The 21,241-nt window shown below is 37.7% G+C and overlaps 2 protein-coding genes across 7 annotated transcripts in view; one reads left to right on the top strand and one right to left on the bottom strand.

The window, feature by feature from the left end:
* rasgrp4 (RAS guanyl releasing protein 4) overlaps nt 1-4,147 on the top strand; it is a 34,235-nt gene extending 30,088 nt beyond the window's left edge. For all 5 annotated transcript variants that reach the window (XM_066684744.1, XM_066684743.1, XM_066684741.1 and 2 more), the window contains exon 17: nt 2,983-4,147. In XM_066684744.1, coding sequence (XP_066540841.1) covers nt 2,983-3,093 — 111 coding nt within the window. In that variant the 3' untranslated portion in view covers nt 3,094-4,147. The remainder of the gene's footprint in view (nt 1-2,982) is intronic.
* A 1,007-nt stretch (nt 4,148-5,154) lies between these two features.
* Nucleotides 5,155-21,113, bottom strand: hnrnpul1 (heterogeneous nuclear ribonucleoprotein U-like 1). Of its 2 annotated transcripts, XM_066685200.1 has the most exons (16): nt 20,979-21,113; nt 19,937-20,135; nt 19,425-19,634; nt 18,100-18,295; nt 17,351-17,424; nt 16,802-16,941; nt 16,017-16,116; nt 14,692-14,804; nt 14,318-14,584; nt 13,399-13,521; nt 10,670-10,798; nt 9,305-9,473; nt 8,465-8,767; nt 8,064-8,236; nt 7,583-7,750; nt 5,155-6,034 (listed from the first exon to the last, which is right to left on the bottom strand). In XM_066685200.1, the coding sequence occupies exons 2-16, from the start codon at nt 20,094-20,096 to the stop codon at nt 5,921-5,923; spliced, it is 2,439 nt and encodes an 812-aa protein (XP_066541297.1). In that variant the 5' UTR covers nt 20,097-20,135; nt 20,979-21,113; the 3' UTR covers nt 5,155-5,920. The 2 variants fall into 2 exon arrangements, with proteins under 2 accessions (XP_066541297.1, XP_066541298.1); XM_066685201.1 differs by lacking the exons at nt 5,155-6,034; nt 7,583-7,750; nt 8,064-8,236; ... (1 more) ...; nt 9,305-9,473; nt 10,670-10,798 and adding exons at nt 10,921-12,670; nt 12,781-12,828.
* Nucleotides 21,114-21,241: the final 128 nt, after the last annotated feature.

Raw genomic sequence — 21,241 nt, 5'->3', positions numbered from 1 at the left:
GAGCCAGTTTTAGTCTAATCCAATGAAAACACAATGAGGGAGGAGCTGGATCACATCCAACTGCTCCCTATGGATTTCTGGTTCTGCAGAGCCAGCCTTCCCTCAAATTGCTTCCACCAGGTGCTTAGCCCCCAGCTCCAGTTGTGTAGGTGTTCACTGCCCCTAGTGTGTGTGAAGTTTTGCTCACTAGTGTGTGTTTGTGTGTTCACTGCCACTGATGGGTCAAATGCAGGGAAGCAATTTCCCAAAGGGGTTAATAAAGGTGTTTCCTAAAAGATGAGCCAAATAAGAGAAAATCTTATAGTACACTTCCTGGTTGATTATGGTTTACTTGATGCCCTTAATACTTTATCTGCTAGAGGTCCTTTCTTGCCATTGTTTGATGCAGGTTCCACCTCATGTTTCTTGTTCTTGCCTTCTTAAGTTTCCAAGAGAAATGGCCACTGACCAGATCCTTTTTGAGATAATCCAATAACACATTTATTTTGCTCTCAAAACGTGACTGGTGTGTGTTACTCTGAGATTTTGTCTTTTCAGTTTTTCCTCAGTTAGCAGTCTGAATATGTTTCAGCAAGGAATTAGAGCAATTGTTTTTAACTGCTTTAAAGTTTCAACCCTGCAGACAGTAGCAAATGCCAGGTTGTCCGTTAATTTGAACTATGTTTATAGTATAAACATACATTTGCAACACTACATTAGAAAATGACAACAAGAAGTTAACAATTTATTTGCCCTATATTTGTTATTATTATTAGCCTGCCTAGTTGGCCTGTGAAAATGACAATGGAATCTGCTTGGTTTGCAATTTCACAAACATTCTGCCACAGAATGAGTGCAGTGGGGGTGATAATGTAAATAAAAAGTGAAGTGGCGCTATTTCCCTTTTAACATTGGAATTTTGCCACCTTTCTAGTGCAGTGGTGAATAAAATATTATATTTCAAATGCATTTTCACTGAGTGCAAATACAATTTGTGGATACATTTTTAAATTATTTTGACACAGTTGCATAATTACATGAAACGTGTACATTCAAATTGTTAAATACATTTTCATTTAAATAAAGATACTCAAAGCATTCAAATCTCAGAGTACAGGGGGTCCTCGACTAACAACGTTGATCCGTTCCTACGTCGTGTCGTAAACCGATTTTCGGTGTAAGTCGGAACATACGTACATACTGTATGTAAATAACATACTGTAAGCACTTATCCTATCCTAACACCTATCCTCTTCGATCCCGAGCCACGTAACCGTGTATTCTTCCGCCGCGCACACCAACCACGAAGTTCACGTTACGAAGTTTACGACGCAAAACCACTTAAGTCGAAACAAGGCTTTATACAGTAAATGGGAGATGTCGTAACCACGAAACATCGTTTCTCGGGACTGACGTAACCCGAAGACCTCCTGTATATGAAAGATCAACAGAAGTTCTTTCAAAATGCAAATGTAAATGCAATTATTAAATTTGAATAAAAATTTTGAACTCAAATTTGCATGTCTAAATGGGATATTTAACTTTAAATTTTGGATTACACTTCTATTTGCATATTGCTTTTTCATTCTAATTTTGTCTTCATTAAAATAGTTTTGTGAAATATATTCATTTCAGTGAATGTAGGAAAGCTAAAATAAGTGATTTTGTATTGTGTATGTATGTTGTCTAGTATTTTTTATATTGTCTAGCATATTTTACATGTGGTGCCAGTCAGGAAAGAAACCAATACAACCATAGCATTTTGCTTTCCTGAGTCTCTGCTCCTTGCAATTAGTTTATTTCAGAGGCAAATGTGATCATACCTTAAGTTCTTCACCTCTGCCTACATTCTATGACGTCCAAACCAGTGATTGTAACAGAGCAAGCAGCCAGGAGTGAGGTGCCAGAGCCTTCATATTCAAATATCCACCTACCTCATGTCTCATTCATATGTAGGAAAACAGTAAAACAACAACACACACTGGCCCATCTGGATTGCCATCTGGCTTCTTCCAGGCTTTTTATGCTAGAAGTCTCTACTTTTATCTTAGTTGTGTATTTAGTTTTTGTTTTTCAGTTGTTTTTGTTGCAACATTCAGTGAAAATATCCATGTGCAGACTATTTGCTCTTCTGTTGTTATCTGCTGTGACTGTTAATGCAAGGAGCATGTTTTCTTTGTTGCTACTTGGGAGGGTAGTTGCCTCCTGTCACAAATGCTGTGGGATGGCATCTCATTCTTCAACCAGCATTTGTTGCAAATCAGTCAACGTGGTTGTGTTGGTCACTCTGGCACAAATAGAAGAATGGGATGCCAGTGTGACCAGGCTGGTGAATAAGTTGTAAAATTTCCAGTACGTCTTGTTTCTTCAGACTTCAAACATCTAGTCCACCAAACACCAAATGAGTCAATGGCAGAATAAGCTGTTTGGCGTTGGCAGAGAGGATTTGGCCCATTTTTCATGGGCACAAGCCACATACTCAGCTCTGCTGCTCATCCCACAAATGCATTATCCTTACAAATGTGTCACCATTGAAAAGGGAAATTGACAGGCTTTCCAACGGTATAAGATTTATTGCCATGAAGCATTGTTACAACAAAGAAATAATCTAGAAACACAAATTTTCATACTTTTTGTACTATGCTTAGTTTCACCACTGCTATAGGTGTTATAGTGTATTTTTGATTGCTGATGTTCTTTGTACTACATTTGTAAGGGATTTCAGTTCTTGAGGAATGCTAAATAAAGGCAAATGTATTTTTATTTATTATATTATTATTATTGCATTTTTTACCAAAATATTTAGTCAGGTAAATTAAATTGCAATATATTTCTCTCTTTTTCTATTGAAATATATGCATTATTTCTTCTATTCCTTTTGTGTTAAATGTTTTACTCTTTGCTGCGTCTGTCCTAAGCTGTTGTTAAACTGATAAAAATGTATTATGAAATGATATCAATAATATGAGAGTCAGTAACTAAAGTTTTGAAATATTTTTGTAGAGTGCCACGTTGCCAGCAAGAATGAGGGGCTCCTCAGCCCCTAGCTCGTTTCTCCAAGAGAAGATGGAGGAGCTACAACTACACAAAGACAAACGCCGAGAACCGGACTGAACCTAGTGTGGCACGTCACTTCAACGGCACCTAATAAAGGGAAAAAAAGACACTCTATCTACGTTTGGTATTTGGGAACAGACTACTTAAAACACACTGGAAACAAATGAACTTACACTGTACAGAGAACTCTCATCTGAACATTGTCCATGAGATGATCCTTTGCATGCATTAATGACAGACTGAGTGGGAAAGTTCCTTGAAAGTAGCACAGCATAACTTTAACCAGCCTACGCATTCAGAGCCATACTGGACCAAGAGTATTAGGTCTCTAATCACCAGCACCCACTGCCAATGAACTATACATATCAAACATATCAAAAACAAGAGACATCCACAAGCATCCAAAGGCAGACTACCACTACTTCTCACCCCAAACTCATGGAGGGGTATTTTATTATTATTTTTTTTTTTGAAGGCATTTAACATGACTTCACTTTGAAAGGAAAGGTGCTTAATGTGTTTGTCACTGTTAAAAAAAACAAGTGTGTTTGTGTGTGTGTGAAAATATATATATATATATATATATATATATTACAGGGGTTAGACAATGAAACTGAAACACCTGTCATTGTAGTGTGGGAGGTTTCATGGCTAAACTGGAGCAGCCTGGTGGACAATCTTCATTAATTGCACATTGCACCATTAAGACCATGTGCATCCCATGGTTCAAACACTGTGTCCTGAAGGCGGGGCCGTGTATCAGGACGACAATGCACCAATACACACAGCAAGACTGATTGGTTTGATGAACATGAAAGTGAAGTTGAACATCTCCCATGGCCTGCACAGTCACCAGATCTAAATATTATGGAGACACTTTGGGGTGTTTTGGAGGAGCGAGTCAGGAAACGTTTTCCTCCACCAGCATCACGTAGAGACCTGGCCACTATCCTGCAAGAAGAATGGCTTAAAATCCCTCTGACCACTGTGCAGGACTTGTATATGTCATTCCCAAGACGAACTGACGCTGTATTGGTCACAAAAGGAGGCCCTACACCATACTAATAAATTATTGTGGCCTAAAACCAGGTGTTTCAGTTTCATTGTCCAACCCCTGTATATATATATATATATATATATATATATATATATATATATATATATATATATATATATATATATATATATATATAAAACGTGTGTTCACACTGATTCCAACTGTACTGTGAATTCCACTGTAAGATTTGCAAGGATGTCCACTGTCTCCTGGGCTTTTTGTGTCATAGGAATGAAACAGAAATGAATGTATGAGCTCTGGATTGTTAGAGGCCTTGCTGTCTGGTGCTGGACTCCTCACCTGAAGGAATCAATAATCCTGTGATGCATCACTGTGCCTTATGCAATGAACAGTTCACTCAGAGCAAGGAAGAAGAGTAGTGAATACACTGAATGAGATAGTGGTACAAAAATAAACACTGTGGGACTGTATGTTTTATTATTACTATTGTTATTATTATTGTTATTATTGTTCCTCTAACAAAATTCCTCCCATGTATTTGTTTCTGTCTTGAATGTCTTACTAAATTCGGAATTTAGGCTGTAGATTTTTTATTTTTTTTTTTAATTTATTGAACATTCACAAATCTACAGTATTGTCCATCTGCCTTAAGACCATGATGTTATTCATTAAAAAATCTCTTACAAAAGAATGCATTAAATGCTGAATGTTAATATAAACTGTGCTATCCTAATGATTTGTGATGATAAATATGTCCTATAGTGAAATGGGTTGGGAGAGCGATGACAGAGAACATTACAAACGTTATTTGTTAAATATGAAGTTCTATGAAGGGTTAAGGTTTTCATCTTTAAAATACAATGTTCTTTACCTTATGGTTAATGTTATTTAGAATAATATGAATTTATTAATGTGGAACATGGCTTCACTTACTTTTGGCAGCATTAGGAGGAAACTGTTTTACTACAGGCATACAGTCACACAATAGACTGTATAACAACCTACTGGACACAGCCAGAATCCAGATAGATTTTACAGATCCCATGGAACATTAAACACTTGTTTGATTGAGATCAAAAACAGAAACCATTGCACTACAGAAGCTCACATTCAGCACCACACGTTTAGATTATGAGAATTTATTCTCCGACTGGAAAAATGATCCAACAAGATGATACAAACACAATCAACAAAGTACTTTTGCCAATTAAATAAAGAAAAAAAAACAACATAAATCATTCTGAAGTCAGGATTATCAACATTCATAAAAACATTTTTGATACATATTAAATCAGCAGCAGAATTAAAACCTTCCTCATGGCTTTTTATATGGCTTCCAAATAACCTCTCTCTCAGGTTGTGTACCTGATTGTAATAAAACTGAACTATGAGTTAAGGAAATCCATGCTTTGATTTTGGCTGCACATTTTTATAAAAGCTGTCCTAATCATTAGCCACAATGATGTGGCTAAATTAATAATTTTGTACCAAGAATTGAAAATGTAATGAATTGGTATATTGTTCTACACTGTGCCATCAGCACCTGGACGCATAATGCACATCTCTTATTGTGATCGCAGCTATTCTGTGACATATAGTTCAAAAAGCAAAAATTACAAGACATCTGAAACTGGAATATACCTTCAGTGGTTCCTGTGGATCTACAAAGCAGTATAAAAATGCAATATGAGCACTGCTTGGCAAGTAGGAACATCTTCTTGGCTGAACAGAATAAAGACATCGAGTTCCAGAAAGAAAGTGTAATAACACACCGTGCATGCTTTTAAGTGTGTAATTACATGGAGGGCTGTGAGCTGCAATAAGAATCACAAAAAAAAAACCAAAAAAAAAAAAAAAACACACAACTCACTGAGAGCCCTGAGATCCCTGACTGCCTTGTGGCCCATAGTTTCCATATTGGCTGTAGTACTGGTTCCACTGGCTCTGATTCTGGTAGTACTCCTGCCACTGCTGGGCATACTGGTGAAAGAAAGCATGTTAATTACAACACTTATGTCACAATCCCTTTATTTCCTATTCCACTACCAATGAAGATACTAAAAGGTTGAGATTAAACCAATCAGGGTTTTCTTTCAAAACTACCTAGCTAAAATATTACACCTTTTTAAAGAAGGCATAAGATAAAGCCTTGCTCATGATTTTTACGTGTCATTGCCTTTTTACTTAAAATTTGCATGATTTAACAAAATGATTCTAAAATAATGACTAAAATGTATATAGAGAAACAAGAAATAACTAATGTCTAAACTGAATGTTTTAAACACAATTACACATTATTGAGAACATATGCAATTTATTGTGAAATAAGTGTTTTGAAAGAAATTATCAGTTATGCCCTTTAAAGGGCTGTAGGTGACAACAGCGTGGCGCTTGGAGCAGGTGCTCACAGCGGCTGTTGCTTGAAGGTCAAGGAGGCGTGTCGTTCCACTGTAAACGTTTGTTTTAGGATGAAGATTGGCAACATTGCTTTACTTCATCTGAGCGTTTTCTATGGAATCAGATATGTGCCAAAAAGTATCACATAAGAAGCACAAAAATTCATCTCAAATGTAAAACTTATAACTTGCAAACAAGTTTGTGATCAGTGTTACTTACCTCTTAGTAAGGAAAGTAGCCATTGGCTGTCGCTAAATGATGTCATCACCTAATTGTATAATTAGCCATTTGACTGTTGAAGTGAGGAATAATGTCATGGGACATTAAATATGTTTAGAAATACAAATTAACTTTCTTCTGTTGATTCTTGGTTAGTTTGGGGGTTTTTTTTGCCATCACTTCTCAAAATAAATTCATGATTTTAAAGATTTATTTAGACCCACGTTATAAAACCAATTCTGTCCTGTATTGCTAAATTGCAAAAGGAACCCAGAGCTCATGCACAAAAGTCATGGAGCACAAACCACAAAGCTGGACATTTTACTTGCACATTGTAAGCTTTATGTTTGAGATTAATTTGTTTCTCTCCATCTTTGCCCCAGGAGCTTGTCTTTCTGGGCTCCACAGTATTTCACGGGCTTGGTTTTGGTGTGTTTTCCTCACTTCCGCTTTGCCCTTTTTTTAATATTGGCCAATTTGCGCATATCTGAGTTCAGCCTTTGTTTACGGTCAGTAAGCAGCTGAAACTCGGCTTTCTTTTACAGGGATTTTGCAAAATACGAGGCAATCAGGTTTTCTCCCTTGAAGGACGAAGGGGTCACTGCCCCACACCTACCCTTACGGATGTAATGAACTACAGTTTATGCGTAGCCCATGTTGTATTTTTTTAAACAAATTTTATTAAAGCCTAATTAGGAAAACAGAAAATTATATAATTTACACATAAAAACTTTGAATTTTCAGATATTAATTAATTATTTTATTACGTAGTATGTCTACCCTCTCTTTCTGCTTCAAGTACCAACAGTGGTACGCTTACAAGAACCACTCCAATACAGTTCAGTACCTACAATACTGATCCACATACTCTTAATGAGTATTAGACTAGTGCCATGTCAAATAGCAAACTACCTGCTGATACTGTTGATTGTAGCTCTGTTGCTGGTTGTATGAATGTCCTGAGCCTTCGGCATCACTGTAGCTTTGCCCATACCCTGGGTATTGGCTGTAGTTGCCGTAGTTGTAGCTTTGGTTATAGTTGCCCTGGTTGTAGCCTTGGTTATATCCCTGGTTGTACCCCTACAAATGAACATACAGATTACAATGAAATTTACTGAATTTACTGCAGTGAAGTTTACTGAAAGAGACTTAAATGGGGATTTCTTGCTCCTGTGGCTCTCACTAGTGTAATTCTCCATGGGACAGGGGATGGCAGGGTCGATTCCTACACTCTTCCAAAAGATACATAGTGAATTTCTGCAGTGCTGAGCCCAGAGTAGCAATAACAGTGGCTCTACTCTCCTTATAACATGTCAATGAAGCATCAAATATTACATAGTATTCCTTTAAAAGCATAATATTAAGTATAAGTTAAATTGCTGGAAGACATAACCTGGTTGTATCCATCTTTGTCATAGGAACTTTGACGGCTGCCATCGTATCCTCCTCCAGAACGGTAGTTACGGTTGTATCCACCTCTGGAGCCGTTATCTCTGTAATTCCCACCCCAGCGATTCTGGTTGTAGCTGCCGACACCACCACCGCCACCGCCACCGCGATTATAACCTGGTGATTAAAGATGTAAGCTCTATTTGCTGGGATCTTGGCAAGTAAACACACACACAATATATATATATATTTATTAATTATATATTAATTTGCCTTCTATTGAAGACAAGGCAGATAATGCTGATTTTTAAAGCCAGGATATAAGATTTCATTCTGAGAACAACAGTATATTCTTATGGCTTTAAGAGCATATCATTTTGAAGAGCATTTAAAGCACATCAAGACCTCCTCTGTATCCTCCTCCTCCTCCTGAGTTACTCCGGTTCTGATACCCCCATCCTCCTCCTCCTCCTCGCTGACTTCCACGGCTGTCATATCTCTGGAAACTGCCACCATTTCCACCACCACTGCTCCCACCGTGGCTCCGAAAGCCCATTTGCCGGTTATCATAGCGTTTCTCGGGTGGGGGTCCAGCCTTGCGGCCCTCTTCGTTGTATTTTTTCACCAGTTTCTCTGCCTCGTCTTTCTTCAGCTCAATGAATATCACTTCGTCCAGGAAGTCTCCAGGCTCCGGCAGAACAAAGTTGGCTTCAAGAGGACATCATGCCAGAAAGAGAGATATCCATGGAGAGAGAATGAGAAAGAGAAAGGAAGAGAAAGGAACAAAAAGAAGAAGAAATAATAAATAAAAAGAGAAGGACCACAAGGGGACAAAAGAAGAAACTCAAATTACTTATTGGATTTTGCATACAAAAAGAACACAAAAATATGACCTATATAATGACCGTGAAATGGCCGACATAAACCAATAAAACTGGGAGCAAACCTGTCTGCCCTAATGGCAGGAATTAGATATTTAGTCTAGTTTATTTTAAACAGGCAAGACACAATAGAAGAAAACACCTGAATTATCCAAACAGGCAGAAAGGTTGTTTTAAAAAATGAGAGGAAATAACTGGGCCCTTGCAAACGAAGTTCACTGCTCAGAGGAAACATCTTAAGTCTATGTAAACTAAGCTATGTCAATTGTTTGATTACAAAAAATAAATAAATAAAAATAGTTGAACACAGATCTTAAATTTGTTTTAATTAAAAGTGGTTTTCTTTTATCCACAGCATTCCTACCTTTCATTTCTAAAACAGCATGATCAGGCACATCCTTTCCTTCCACATCAGTTTGCTTTAACGCTCGCTCTTTCAAATCCTCCTCCGTGGGACAAATTACAATAGCCTTGCGTTGAAACCCTTCAAAAGGACGCATTTTTCGTCTCTGGGCTGATCCATATACATTTGTCTAGCAATGGTGACAAGAAAGAAGTAGAAGCTGTCTGTTATTGTAACTTTTTGTTCTGATTTGGACTTAAACCCTGCAATAATGACATGAGAGATGTTTCACAATCTGAACTACTGACAGATCCTCACAACCCTGCTTTGCTTACCTTCAACACCAGTGTTCCACCTTAAACAAAAAAAGGTTAGTGGGGACCCTTTCACAGTGCCAAGGCATAGCTTCAAACAGACACTAATATTTATATAACGACAAACTGAATTTAAAAGTATAGCTTTAAAGATTCTTCTTACAACAGAATACAAAAGGGCAGCAATACATCCATCAACAGTGTTAGACCTTAAAGAATAATACATTTCAAATGTATTTAATGAACCTTAATGAAAATGTAACCATGGTATTTACAATCAAAAATGACCAATGTGCCTTCATGCTTTAATTTTTTCACTCTAAAATGAACACTGGTAAAAAAGTAAAAAAAAAAAAAGAAAAAGTTATATTTGGGCAAATTTCTGTTTTTCCTAAGATTGTGACCTAGAAATCAGGTAGATTGTATTTACTGCTAACTCTAACTATCATGCAGCTAAACAGTGATTTTCCAACAGCATTTAACATTTTCAGCATTTTGCCAAATACGTCTGTTAGCGAATTAATTCATCAGAAGAGCCTCTGTTTCTGAGTCAGAGGAATAGCTTTTAAATGAGTAAATGTTTATTTTTAAAAAACACAATGAAAATTCCTCTTTAAATGTGATTTGGTGAATAGAAATCACAGCAACCCTTCAAAACTATAACATTAACATCCAAGTGTGTAAATAATATCACTATAAACTGTTACTTCAGTTACAGTTACCATAGCAACAACAGTTATTTTCTTACTCACCAGGCAGAGTTTACTTTACTCTCAAATTCTTAACATTGTATCACTACTTGTACATGTAAACTGGAGATAAATGCTCAAGATGCAGATGACAATAGTAGAGATAAGCACTTTTCCTGTCATTTTACAAAATAGTAGCATGTATTTACAATACAGCACAACAAAACTCAAGAGAGGCTGACATTTATTCTACTCTTCTATTCTTCTATTCTATTCTACTATAATATTTTGGCTCCCTGAAAGATAAGTAATTAAAGAGATAGGACACGAGAGGTCATTTACACTTGTGTCTTTGCATAGGATTACGGACTTTTAGGGAGTACCTGGTCCAGAATGAAGTTGCGTTTCTTGCGAGCAGCGATTTGGATGAGCCGGTTCAGACACTGAGTGGCCTGCTGAATTAGGATATCCCAGCGACCACCGTAGTTCCTCTGACGTCGCAGACCCATAACCTGCAACCATTCAAAGGGTTTTGCCATATTGGACATGTTTAAATGTACAAAGTTACACATAGAATATTACAATATTGCTTTTAATTTGGATACACCAATCATTGGCAGATTCTTTAAACCAAATTAACTTTAATGAAACCAATTAAAGACACATCATGTGAATGCCAAATTCACCAACACATTAAGATTATTTGCCTAAGAGGTGTTTTAAAACATGAATCAAATAAGATGATTCAATAAAAGTAAGAGGCACGGTGACTCCAGTAAAATTGTCATGATATTTTGGTAAAGGTGAACATCTGCATTAAGAAAAGAAAATTTAAAGTGCAATAACCTCACATTAATTACCATAAAACTGAAAAACAGATTAGCCAAAATCAAAATCATCTGGTCAGTTGGCATCATGTATTCTTACTTTAAAGTCACAAGACGTGTCACAGTACTGGATAAATTTGTAGTCCTTTAAATAGACTGCATTTCTCAAAGATTGGCAGTAGAAGCTATAATTTTTTCCAAGTGGAATTCATTGATACTAATTTTATAATTGGTCAGGTTTATGTGCAATATAGCCTGACAGGGACATCCCAAGAGTTGTTTTTCCATCTAAAATGTGCTACAAAATAAACAGTGCAAGTTTTAATTTAATTTTACACACTCATAAAATGATAAGATTTGTTTTGGTCTCAGTTTGCTGTAAACGGCTGAATTTTAAGACACTGATAATCAACAATCTATACACAAATCAATTATTGCATACAAGAAAGGTGCATTAACAAAATCATATTTACCTTTTTTCTTGCATAATTAAAGAACATTAAATCGTAATAAAAATACAATAAAAGTTGTGTGGTAGTGACTAATTCTTAAACAAGTGTCTGAGGTAAATAATAAAAAGAAGAAATTCTTCCATAAAATCAACCAGATGGACTCATTTAATGCCTCAGTTTGTATGATTTAAAACACATTTTTAAAAACACTTCCAGGATTATCACCAAATTATATGCCATCGATCATGATGAACCTGTGTAGGCTGTAAAGAATGCTGTAAGAATGTAACAGTCTACTCAAAAACAACATATAATAAAACTGTAAACATACTTATATAAAATTTTAACATAATAATAATAATAATAATAAAAAACTAATAGTACTATAACAATGAATGATAGTCAAAACAGTACCTTATTTATTTGAATACGGAATGGGAACTATTGATTTTCGCCGCATCCTTAAACACTCATTAACACGCTCTTTCACAGCCTTTTTATCTGCATTAGTCATGTCCGGAAATCTCTCTTTTACTCTCCTTGTTACAAAATCTCGGACATTACGGGGCACTCCCCATTTTCCCCGGGAACCATCCCAGTTAGTGTGCATTACCCACTGCTCATAAAGTTCTTGAGAAATGATGCTTCTGAAAACCAGGGCTCCATAGCGGTCTGGTCTGTTTTTGCTCATCCGCAACAAGATTTTATCATTGATGGCAGTGATCTCTCTTAAAGTCACATCAGGGAGGAAAGACCCCTCACTCCAACAGTGATCCATGAAGAAAGAGTCAGGAAAGTCCAAATGTGGGTATTTGAAGCCTTTACTGTTTTCAGAAGTGGATGGGTTTGGCTCTTCATGGTGATTTGTGATAACTGAAAAAGGAACATCAGTTTGAACTCTTGAAGATGATGATGCGTGATGTTCTGATTGGACAACATCCCAAAGACGGTAGAGCTCTTCTTTCAACCACTGGCACTCAGCTTCCTTTTCCTCCAGCTGGACCTTAAGCTCTTCTATCTCAGTCTGCCGCTCTTTCAGCTGAGCTTTCAACACATGCTTTTCCACCTCCCACTGCGGAAGGTCATTTTCAGATATATCAGGGGGCTGAAATGCAAACAACATGTAATAACTAAAGTGCTGACGAAGAGGTAATGTTGTGAATGCTGCTTCGCATAGCATGCAGTCCTCATTTATGCAATTTATCAAGATTTTACCTCTTCTTTAATCTCAGTGCTGGGTTTTGGTCCCGGTTGTTGCAAACACTGAAAATTAAATTTAACATATTAATTTGTCATTATGTGTGAAACAGAAAATGTAAGAAATTAACTGCAATCCGTATTCAGATTCAAAGACATATTTGGTCTCTCCGAAAACATCATCATCACCATCCTCACCTTGTACACCAAAAAATGTTTCATGATCAAGAAATCCAAAAAGGAACTAAAACGATGAAGTCACACATAACAAACATCCTAAGTGCAAATATAAGAACACCTTTAAACTCTCAAATATTAATTTACATCAATATAAGTAAGCATCCCAAGATCCAGCCTTGCTTAAACTAAAGTCTTCTTCATCCTCTTCACTCTTCAGGTAGATCTCATTTGCTTCAGTGTCCCATTACAGTAAGAGTAATTATACTGGGTGCAAAGCTTGATATGTCATTTATATATTTGAATTCGCATTTTAGTCAGAATTAAGTGGAAGTAAGCAACACACAACCAAAATTAAATGAGCCCATCTGTTTGCCATAATATATACAGCTTTTTACATTTTATTTACAACCGTCAGCAGTAAAGACAGTCCAGGCACTGCGACATTGTGAGGTTTACCTTCATTTTGTCCATGATGGCATTGGTTCCCAGGATGTTGTATTTCTTCTCAGGGTTCATCTCAGAATGCTTTTTGGCCCATGTGGTTTTGCCACAAGCAGGAAGACCAACCATCATCAAGATCTAAGATAAATGGACAGCAGTGATGACAATAAATGTAATTAAATCTTCTAAAATAATATTTATTTAGTACTTCTATAACAAGCATGTAAACAATCATAACACACATATAAAAACAAGTGTATATGCATACAAGTTTGTGTTTGTTTATATTTACACTTAATATTAAAAATATATTTCATATACAGGGGGTCCTCGGGTTACGTCAGTCCTGAGTTACGATGTTTTGTGGTTACGACACATCTCCCATTTACAGTATAAAGACTTGTTTCAACTTAAGTGGTTTTGCGTTGTAAACGTCGTAACGCGAACTTCGTGTTTGGTGTGCGCGGCGCGGCGGAAGGATACATGGTTACGCGGCTTGGGACCGAGGAGGATAGGTGTTAGGACAGAATAAGTGCTTACAGTATGTTATTTACGTACAGTATGTATGCATGTTCCGACTTACACCGAAAATCGGTTTACGACGCGATGTAGGAAGGGATCACGTCGTTAGTCGAGGACCCCCTGTGTGTGTATATATATATATAGATCTTTTCAAATTCCTGAACAAAAGAACACATTGTCTTCACTCGAAAATTATAATTTATCAATAAAATTCATCATCATCAGAAAATCTCTTTCCACTTAAATCTAAGGCTAAGCACAGCCTTTAAGATTGTAATTTCTTGGAATCCACAGTCATACACACATTGTTCAAATATATTTATGTATACACACAAACACAGACACACACACACACACACATTAAAAAATTAGCAGCAACAAAAATGGAGTAAGGAATGACAACAATATTTACCTCACAATCAGCTTTGTTCTCAGGTCCCACAGTTGCTCTTGTCCTGTCCTCGATCATAACAGCCTGCATGAACGTGTATCCCTCAGGTGAAGGGAAGAAAGGCTCCTCCTTCTGGCCAAAGTTAAACTCCACAGCACAGTTCTTGACCAAAACATGAGGAAACAGAGCCCGACCAGCCAGCTCCTCCTTATTCACATGGAAGGCCACATCCAACCATTTCCCATTCTTGGAGAATGCAATTTTCACCTCCTCACTGCTGTCAAAGTCCTGAAAAGACAAATATACAAAACCATGTCACAATCAGCCAAGACTGTGAAGAATAAGATTTGGATTGTAGTCATGAGTTTAACATTAGAAAGGCAAGCTGTGCTTACAATGTAGCATCCAATAATATCATTTTCACCAAATTTCTCTCCATAATCTTCAAATTTACAGTTGACTGATTTCTTGCCTGTTCCACCATATCCATAAGAAAAAGGCTCTTCTCCTAAAGTGAAAAAGACAGGGTTTAAAAAAATTACACTTAGAAAAATATAAAGAACACTGAACACAACTATAACCTAAATATTAACTGCATATTCATTCATTGTCAGGGTCGCAGTGGGTCCAGATCCTACCCGGAATAAGAATAGGGCACAAGGCAGGAATACAGCCTGAAAGGGGTACTAGTCCTTCACAGGGCAACACACACACACACATACACACACACACATATATCAAAGGATGCTTTTTTTGAGTCGCCAATCCACCTACCAACATGTGTTTTTGGACTGTGGGAAACCGGAGCACCCGGAGGAAACCCACGCAGACACAGGGAGAACACACCACTCTCCTCACAGACAGTCACCCAGAGCAAACCCACACAGACACAGGGAGAACACACCAAACCACTCACAGACAGTCACCCAGAGGAAACCCACGCAGACACAGGGAGAACACACCACACTCCTCACAGACAGTCACCCGGAGGAAACCCACACAGACACAGGGAGAACACAACACTCCTCACAGACAGTCACCCGGAGGAAACCCACGCAGACACAGGGAGAACACACCACACTCCTCACAGACAGTCACCCGGAGGAAACCCACGCAGACACAGGGAGAACACACCAACTCCTCACAGACAGTCACCCAGAGCAGGACTTGAATCCACAACCTCCAGGCCCCTGGAGCTGTGTGACTGCGACACTACCTGCTGCACCACCATGCAAAGTTTTTGAGGAATTAATCAATATTTTGAGATGCAAAGACCAGTGATAAATGTGCAATTGTCATAGTTCAATAATTGTACAATATATTACCAAATATATGTTCTGTACCGCGACCCTGAAATGGATCTGTGTCAGTGAGGGCATTTAAGTCGTGGATGTTGAGGGAGGAAATGTACCTTCACTACTCCCACGCTCAATTTAATGCTGGCTGTGGGGATCAAGCCAGTAACTTTTTTTTTTTTTTTTTTTTGCGTCTATACCTATTAGGTCATGGCTCCCCCTTATGTGAAAAAATTCTCACCTCTCATCATGCCCTTTTATTTTTAACATAAGCTATAAAATAGTGCACTTCAAGAAAAAGAGACAAGATATTGTGTAATGAATTTGAGCCTGAAAAACTATAACATGCCTGTGCATATATATAAACAGTGTGTGTAATTTGTACATATAGGAGGGTGTATGTGCATGCATTTTTTTTCCCTCACCAAGCAGTGTGCTGCATAAATCCAGAGACCAGCCCACTCGCACCACATGAGGGTCAGGCTCACTAGTAGGCAGATGCTTGACTGAGATCTCTTCAGTTATCTGTCAGCAAACCCAAAAACAAACATTTTGTGTTTTTGAGCCAAACAAAACAGTTTCTGTTCTCTGCTGTGTAAACAAGCATAAACTATCAACATTAAAGCATCTTTCATTCATTCATTCATTATCTGTAACCGCTTATCCAATTCAGTGTCACGGTGGGTCCAGAGCCTACCTGGAATCATTGGGCGCAAGGCAGGAATACACCTTGGAGGAATACACCTTCACAGCGCAACAAACACACATTCACACCTACGGACTCTTTGGAGTCGCCAATCCACCTACCAACGTGTGTTTTTGGACTGTGGGAGGTCCCTGGATCTGTGTGACTGCGACACTACCTGCTGCGCCACCGTGCCGCCCCATTAAAGCATCTTGGGGCCACATAAAATAAATGTTCAACTACAGTAGAGCAGGGGTCCCAGTGATTTCTTTACCGAGCACACACTGCAAACTTGTCTGCTTTTCCTACTGTAAAACATCTGACCAAAAATACAAAGTGCTTACTAATAAAGTTACTAAGCTGAGTTAGGTATGCTAGACTAAGAATAAAAACATAGCTATCAGGGATGCTAAATTAATCTGAGGAAGATGCATTATTAACAGTAAAATGTTATCATTTTTCAGACCCATTTCATGAACCCTATGTCTACATTGTTTTACTTTATTTCAAGAAAGAAATAAGTACCTTAATCTCAAAGCAGACGCGCCCTTTGCTCACACCATAGGTGGCACGTGCTCCAGACCAGAGATAAGCAAAGCCTTCAATAGTCAGTGGGTAGCCACTGTACCTGTTCCTTGACACTTTGAAGTGCAGGTCACAGTTATCTGCAAAAGTGTAAAGAATATCTATTTAAACTGGTTTATGCTTGTGATGAACATACAGGGTTGATTTGCACAAGAAACTGTGATATGAATTAAGCCTAGACTAAGCTAAATATTTACCTTTAAAGGAGGACATATACCCATATTCCAAATGTTAATAAAGCTTCCTGGGGCTTAAAGAATTGTCTTTGACATGCTTTGGTGAAAATACTGACTTGAACAATCTGAAAAAACACTGACTGGGTTTTCTTATTTCATATTCATATAAAGTTTTTTCTTTATAATGTTTTCATTTTAAAAGAGAATCTCTAGTTAGAATGCTTTACAGCATGGGACTAGGCTTAATCCATAATATCACTAACATGAATGCATGAAACTGTTATTGCACTTTGGTAAAGAATATATTACTAACATGTGTCAATGACCACTAGTGTGTCATCAAAATCTTCCTCCTCTTCTTCTGCTGGGAGTTGAGGTGAGCGGGACCTAAAAAAAAAAACATACAGTTTTCAGACTATTAATTAAAACTCACCAGAAACACACTTTTCAACCCTGATTTTGTCAATACGTAATGTAATGCAACCATAAGTCGACAAATTAAATTAGTCCAACTTTTCATTCCTCTACACATCAAAATAAATACAGGGGGTCCTCGACTTCTGTTCCTACGTCGTGTCGTAAACCGATTTTCAGTGTAAGTTGAAACATACGTACATACTGTACGTAAATAATATACTGTAAGCACTTATCCTATCCTAACACCTATCCTCCTCGGTCCCGAGCCGTGTAATCTTCCGCCGCGGACACCAAACACGAAGTTCGCGTTACGACGTTTACGATGCAAAACCACTTAAGTCAAAACAAGGCTTTATACAGTAAATGGGAGATGTGTCGTAACCATGAAACATCGTAACTCAGGACTGACGTAACCCGAGGACCTCCAGTTGTTGTACACACTAAACTTTGAAAAATCAAAGAAAGTATTAAAATTTGAGAAGTAAATTACTCATTACAATTATAGAACCAACTGCTTAGTTGTTTGATTTGACCGTGTTAAAATACTAAAGACCCTCTTTATTGGCAGAGTCAGGTGTGCAAAACCTCGAGCCAGGATGGGGAAGCACTACTGTAAAAATCTGCTACAAAACCCACTGCCATTACCTCTTGTCTTCCCGATGCTCATAGTAGCCATAACCATGGCTCTCCTCGTAGTGCCTCTTGCGGCCATAGTGACCACTGCTGTACTGCTGGGATTTATTTGGAGTGTCTTCCCATCTTTTGCCTTCTTTAGCCTCTTGCTGCTCTTCTAACAGTTGTTCATCCTCTATCTTCACATCCACTGGTTGTTGTTCTTGTTCTGAAGAGGACAGCATATTTTAAAGGGAATGTCTACAATAGTGGGCAATCACAGTTCTCTCAGGTTGTTTACATTCCAAAGCTAAGCATCTTTTAATGTGGTATGAATTACCACAGAAACTCATTTGTAACTCAAGATGTTTAATTTTGTAGCACTTCACTGATGCTGTTAGCCATCTCCCGAATTTGAAGACATTTCCACCTGACCCAAAACGGCAAAAATTAGTAAACATTACACACCTATGGAGTAGTCATATGAGAGAGAGAGAGAGAGAGAGAGAGAGAGAGAGAGAGAGAGAGAGAGAGAGAGAGAGAGAGAAAGACACTTTTCCCACTCTGGCTTGATTTCAGGTGCTTAACAGCTCTGGAAAACTGTTACAGTGTTTTCTGTTTCATAATAGACCAATTGTTTTGCAATGTGTAATAGATCTGAATTATTTGAGCACCCAGATACTTTTACTGAGGAGCCATGCTGTTGTAATACATGCAGACTCAGTATGGACCTTGTTATACTGAGATACGCAAGGCCTTCCCAGAAAAAGACTTGTCCGGATTGCAACATGTTCGTCCAACATGTTCCTCAGCAGTCATGTGCACTAATAAAACCACCATGCCATCATGGATTTTGGCTTTTGAACTGTGCACTTAAAAAAAGCTGGATAGTCCCCTTCCTTTTTAGCCCAGGGGAGACAGTAGTCACACTTTCCAAAAATAATTTAAAATTTTGATTTGTCGGACCACAGGACAGTTTTCCATTTGATTTCATTTCATCTTAAATGAGCTTGGGCACAAAAAAGGTGGCAACGTTTCTGGATCCTGTTTATATATGGTTTCTACATTGCATTACTGAGTTTAACTTGAATTTGTGGGTTCATAGACAGTGGTGTAGGGTTTACATGATGGGATTGCACATGATTTTATTGCATATTGCATTTTATTGTTTTTGCATCCTCAATAAAATGTATAAATTAAAACTATATTTGGAGTAATATAAACAGAGCAATAACTTTTCTTTCAGTAAAGTTATAAATGAAGCTTCGCCAAATTATTATACTCGTGTGAAGTACAATAAACATATCCATATTTCTAGCAGAAAATCAGTGCTCTCTTCATACTGAACAGGGTCTGACCTTCCTTGTAGACAGGCTGTGCTTCTGTGTCTGGTTTAGTTTCAGGTTCCTCCACCATCTCTGTTTCATTCATCTTGACATCCACAGGGAGTTCAGGTTCACTGTGTTCCTCAGGGGATAATTTTGAATCATGTTCCTCAGTCTGGGTGTTCTCATCCTCCTGCTGTTCCTGGGGACAGCTCTTTTCACACACATCCTCCTTGTCAACACCTGCCATTGCACACATGTCAGTTAAGTAAAGACCACATACTGATGTACAAACCATTTCAAGAAACCTTTAAACCTTGTGTGGAATTTCACAAACATTCCTCAGTAACATGGAAATGTTTGAATCTGTTTTATATATATGTAAATGTTATCTCATATAATGCAATACTTACATAAATCTGCTTACTGAGCCTACAGTAGTTTAGCCCAGCCATTCACAATTGATTTTAACTGGTGATTTTGGCTGCACAACAGAGATCATTTGGTCTATGATAACAGAAATAATAAGACACCAAGTCTGCTACCTGCTTGAGTCTCCTGTCCATCACCAGCTGTTGCTTCAGCTTCCAAAGCCAACTTTAGTCTCTCTACCAGGTCAGCTTTGAGTCCACGGGTGTCCAGCCCCCTCTTCTGGAGTTCTTCTTTCAATTCATTTACTTTCAGTTTCTTCACATCAATATCCATTGTGGGTCAAAGTACAGGCTCTGTTCCTTATTTTCTGACCTGTCAAAGTATCACAGATTTTGTTGTGCTCAATAATAGATTAATAACCCCAGTATAATGGAATTTGTGTCACAACATGGCACTGAAAGGTCCTTACAAACACTACAAGAATGTTTATATATTTTATAGAAAAGACCAATTTATCAAAAAGAGATTTGCTTTTAGATATTTACAGTTTGTTTTTCCTGCAGTTCACCTGTTTAATGCATGTCTCTGGCAGATTTTAAAGGGCTCATATACTAAATTATTCTTGTAAATATATTTTCTCCTTGAGCAACACTTATTTAATTGTTGTGGCTTTGGCACAAACAACACAATTTTATTACTGCAGTCGTCAAAGTTAAACATAAAATATTTTATCGGTCTTTTAAATATCTTTCGCATTCGTAAAAGCCTCTTTAGCGGTAAACAGCAGCACAGTCACTCCCACGTCTTTAGAGATTCTCTGAGTGGATTCATCAGGTCTGACTCTTGTGAATGAAGCTGAATTTATGGTGCAAGGAAATTAAAATAAGAAACTTTCAAATAATTTTTGTCTTATTCCTTTTGACTAAGGTTAACAAGTTTAATTAACTACGGTTAATCAATTGTTCCCCATGGTCATCAACAAAGGATACATTTAAACCTATATTACTTTTAAAATATGAGTTTATTTTTACACAGATAAACCGACAACAGGGGAAATGAATTGAGAGTAACACCGGCCCTTCTCCGGTCCTGTTTACAGTTGCAGCACAGCAGCGGGAAGCTAATGCTAAAGCACACATTTTTATACAAAACCTGCGGTTAAAGAAATGTTCACACTAAAACAACAATGAAATCAAACATTGCAAGAGCACCTACTTTATGCACAGTTCCCAAATGGACGAAGGTTTGACCCTAACAGGGCAAAAAATATCTAGTTCTTGAGCAGCCACCTGCTAACAGTTAGCAAACGCAGTGACACTGACACCCACTGCTGCCCCCAGCGGATTCACGAGTTCATAAACCTCAGATTTCTACAGTCACTTGCCTGTTCTAAGTCATTTAACCTAGTAACAACCCTTTCGTCTTTAACATTGTTTTTGCTAGTTTAAGCAAAAAGATATTGGGTAATGGTTAAACCA

Source organism: Hoplias malabaricus, chromosome 11 (genome assembly GCF_029633855.1).
Source record: "Hoplias malabaricus isolate fHopMal1 chromosome 11, fHopMal1.hap1, whole genome shotgun sequence".
Classification (NCBI taxonomy): Eukaryota; Metazoa; Chordata; class Actinopteri; order Characiformes; family Erythrinidae; genus Hoplias; species Hoplias malabaricus.
Note: the sequence above shows the minus strand (reverse complement) of the source record. Positions and strands in the feature narration are given on the sequence as shown.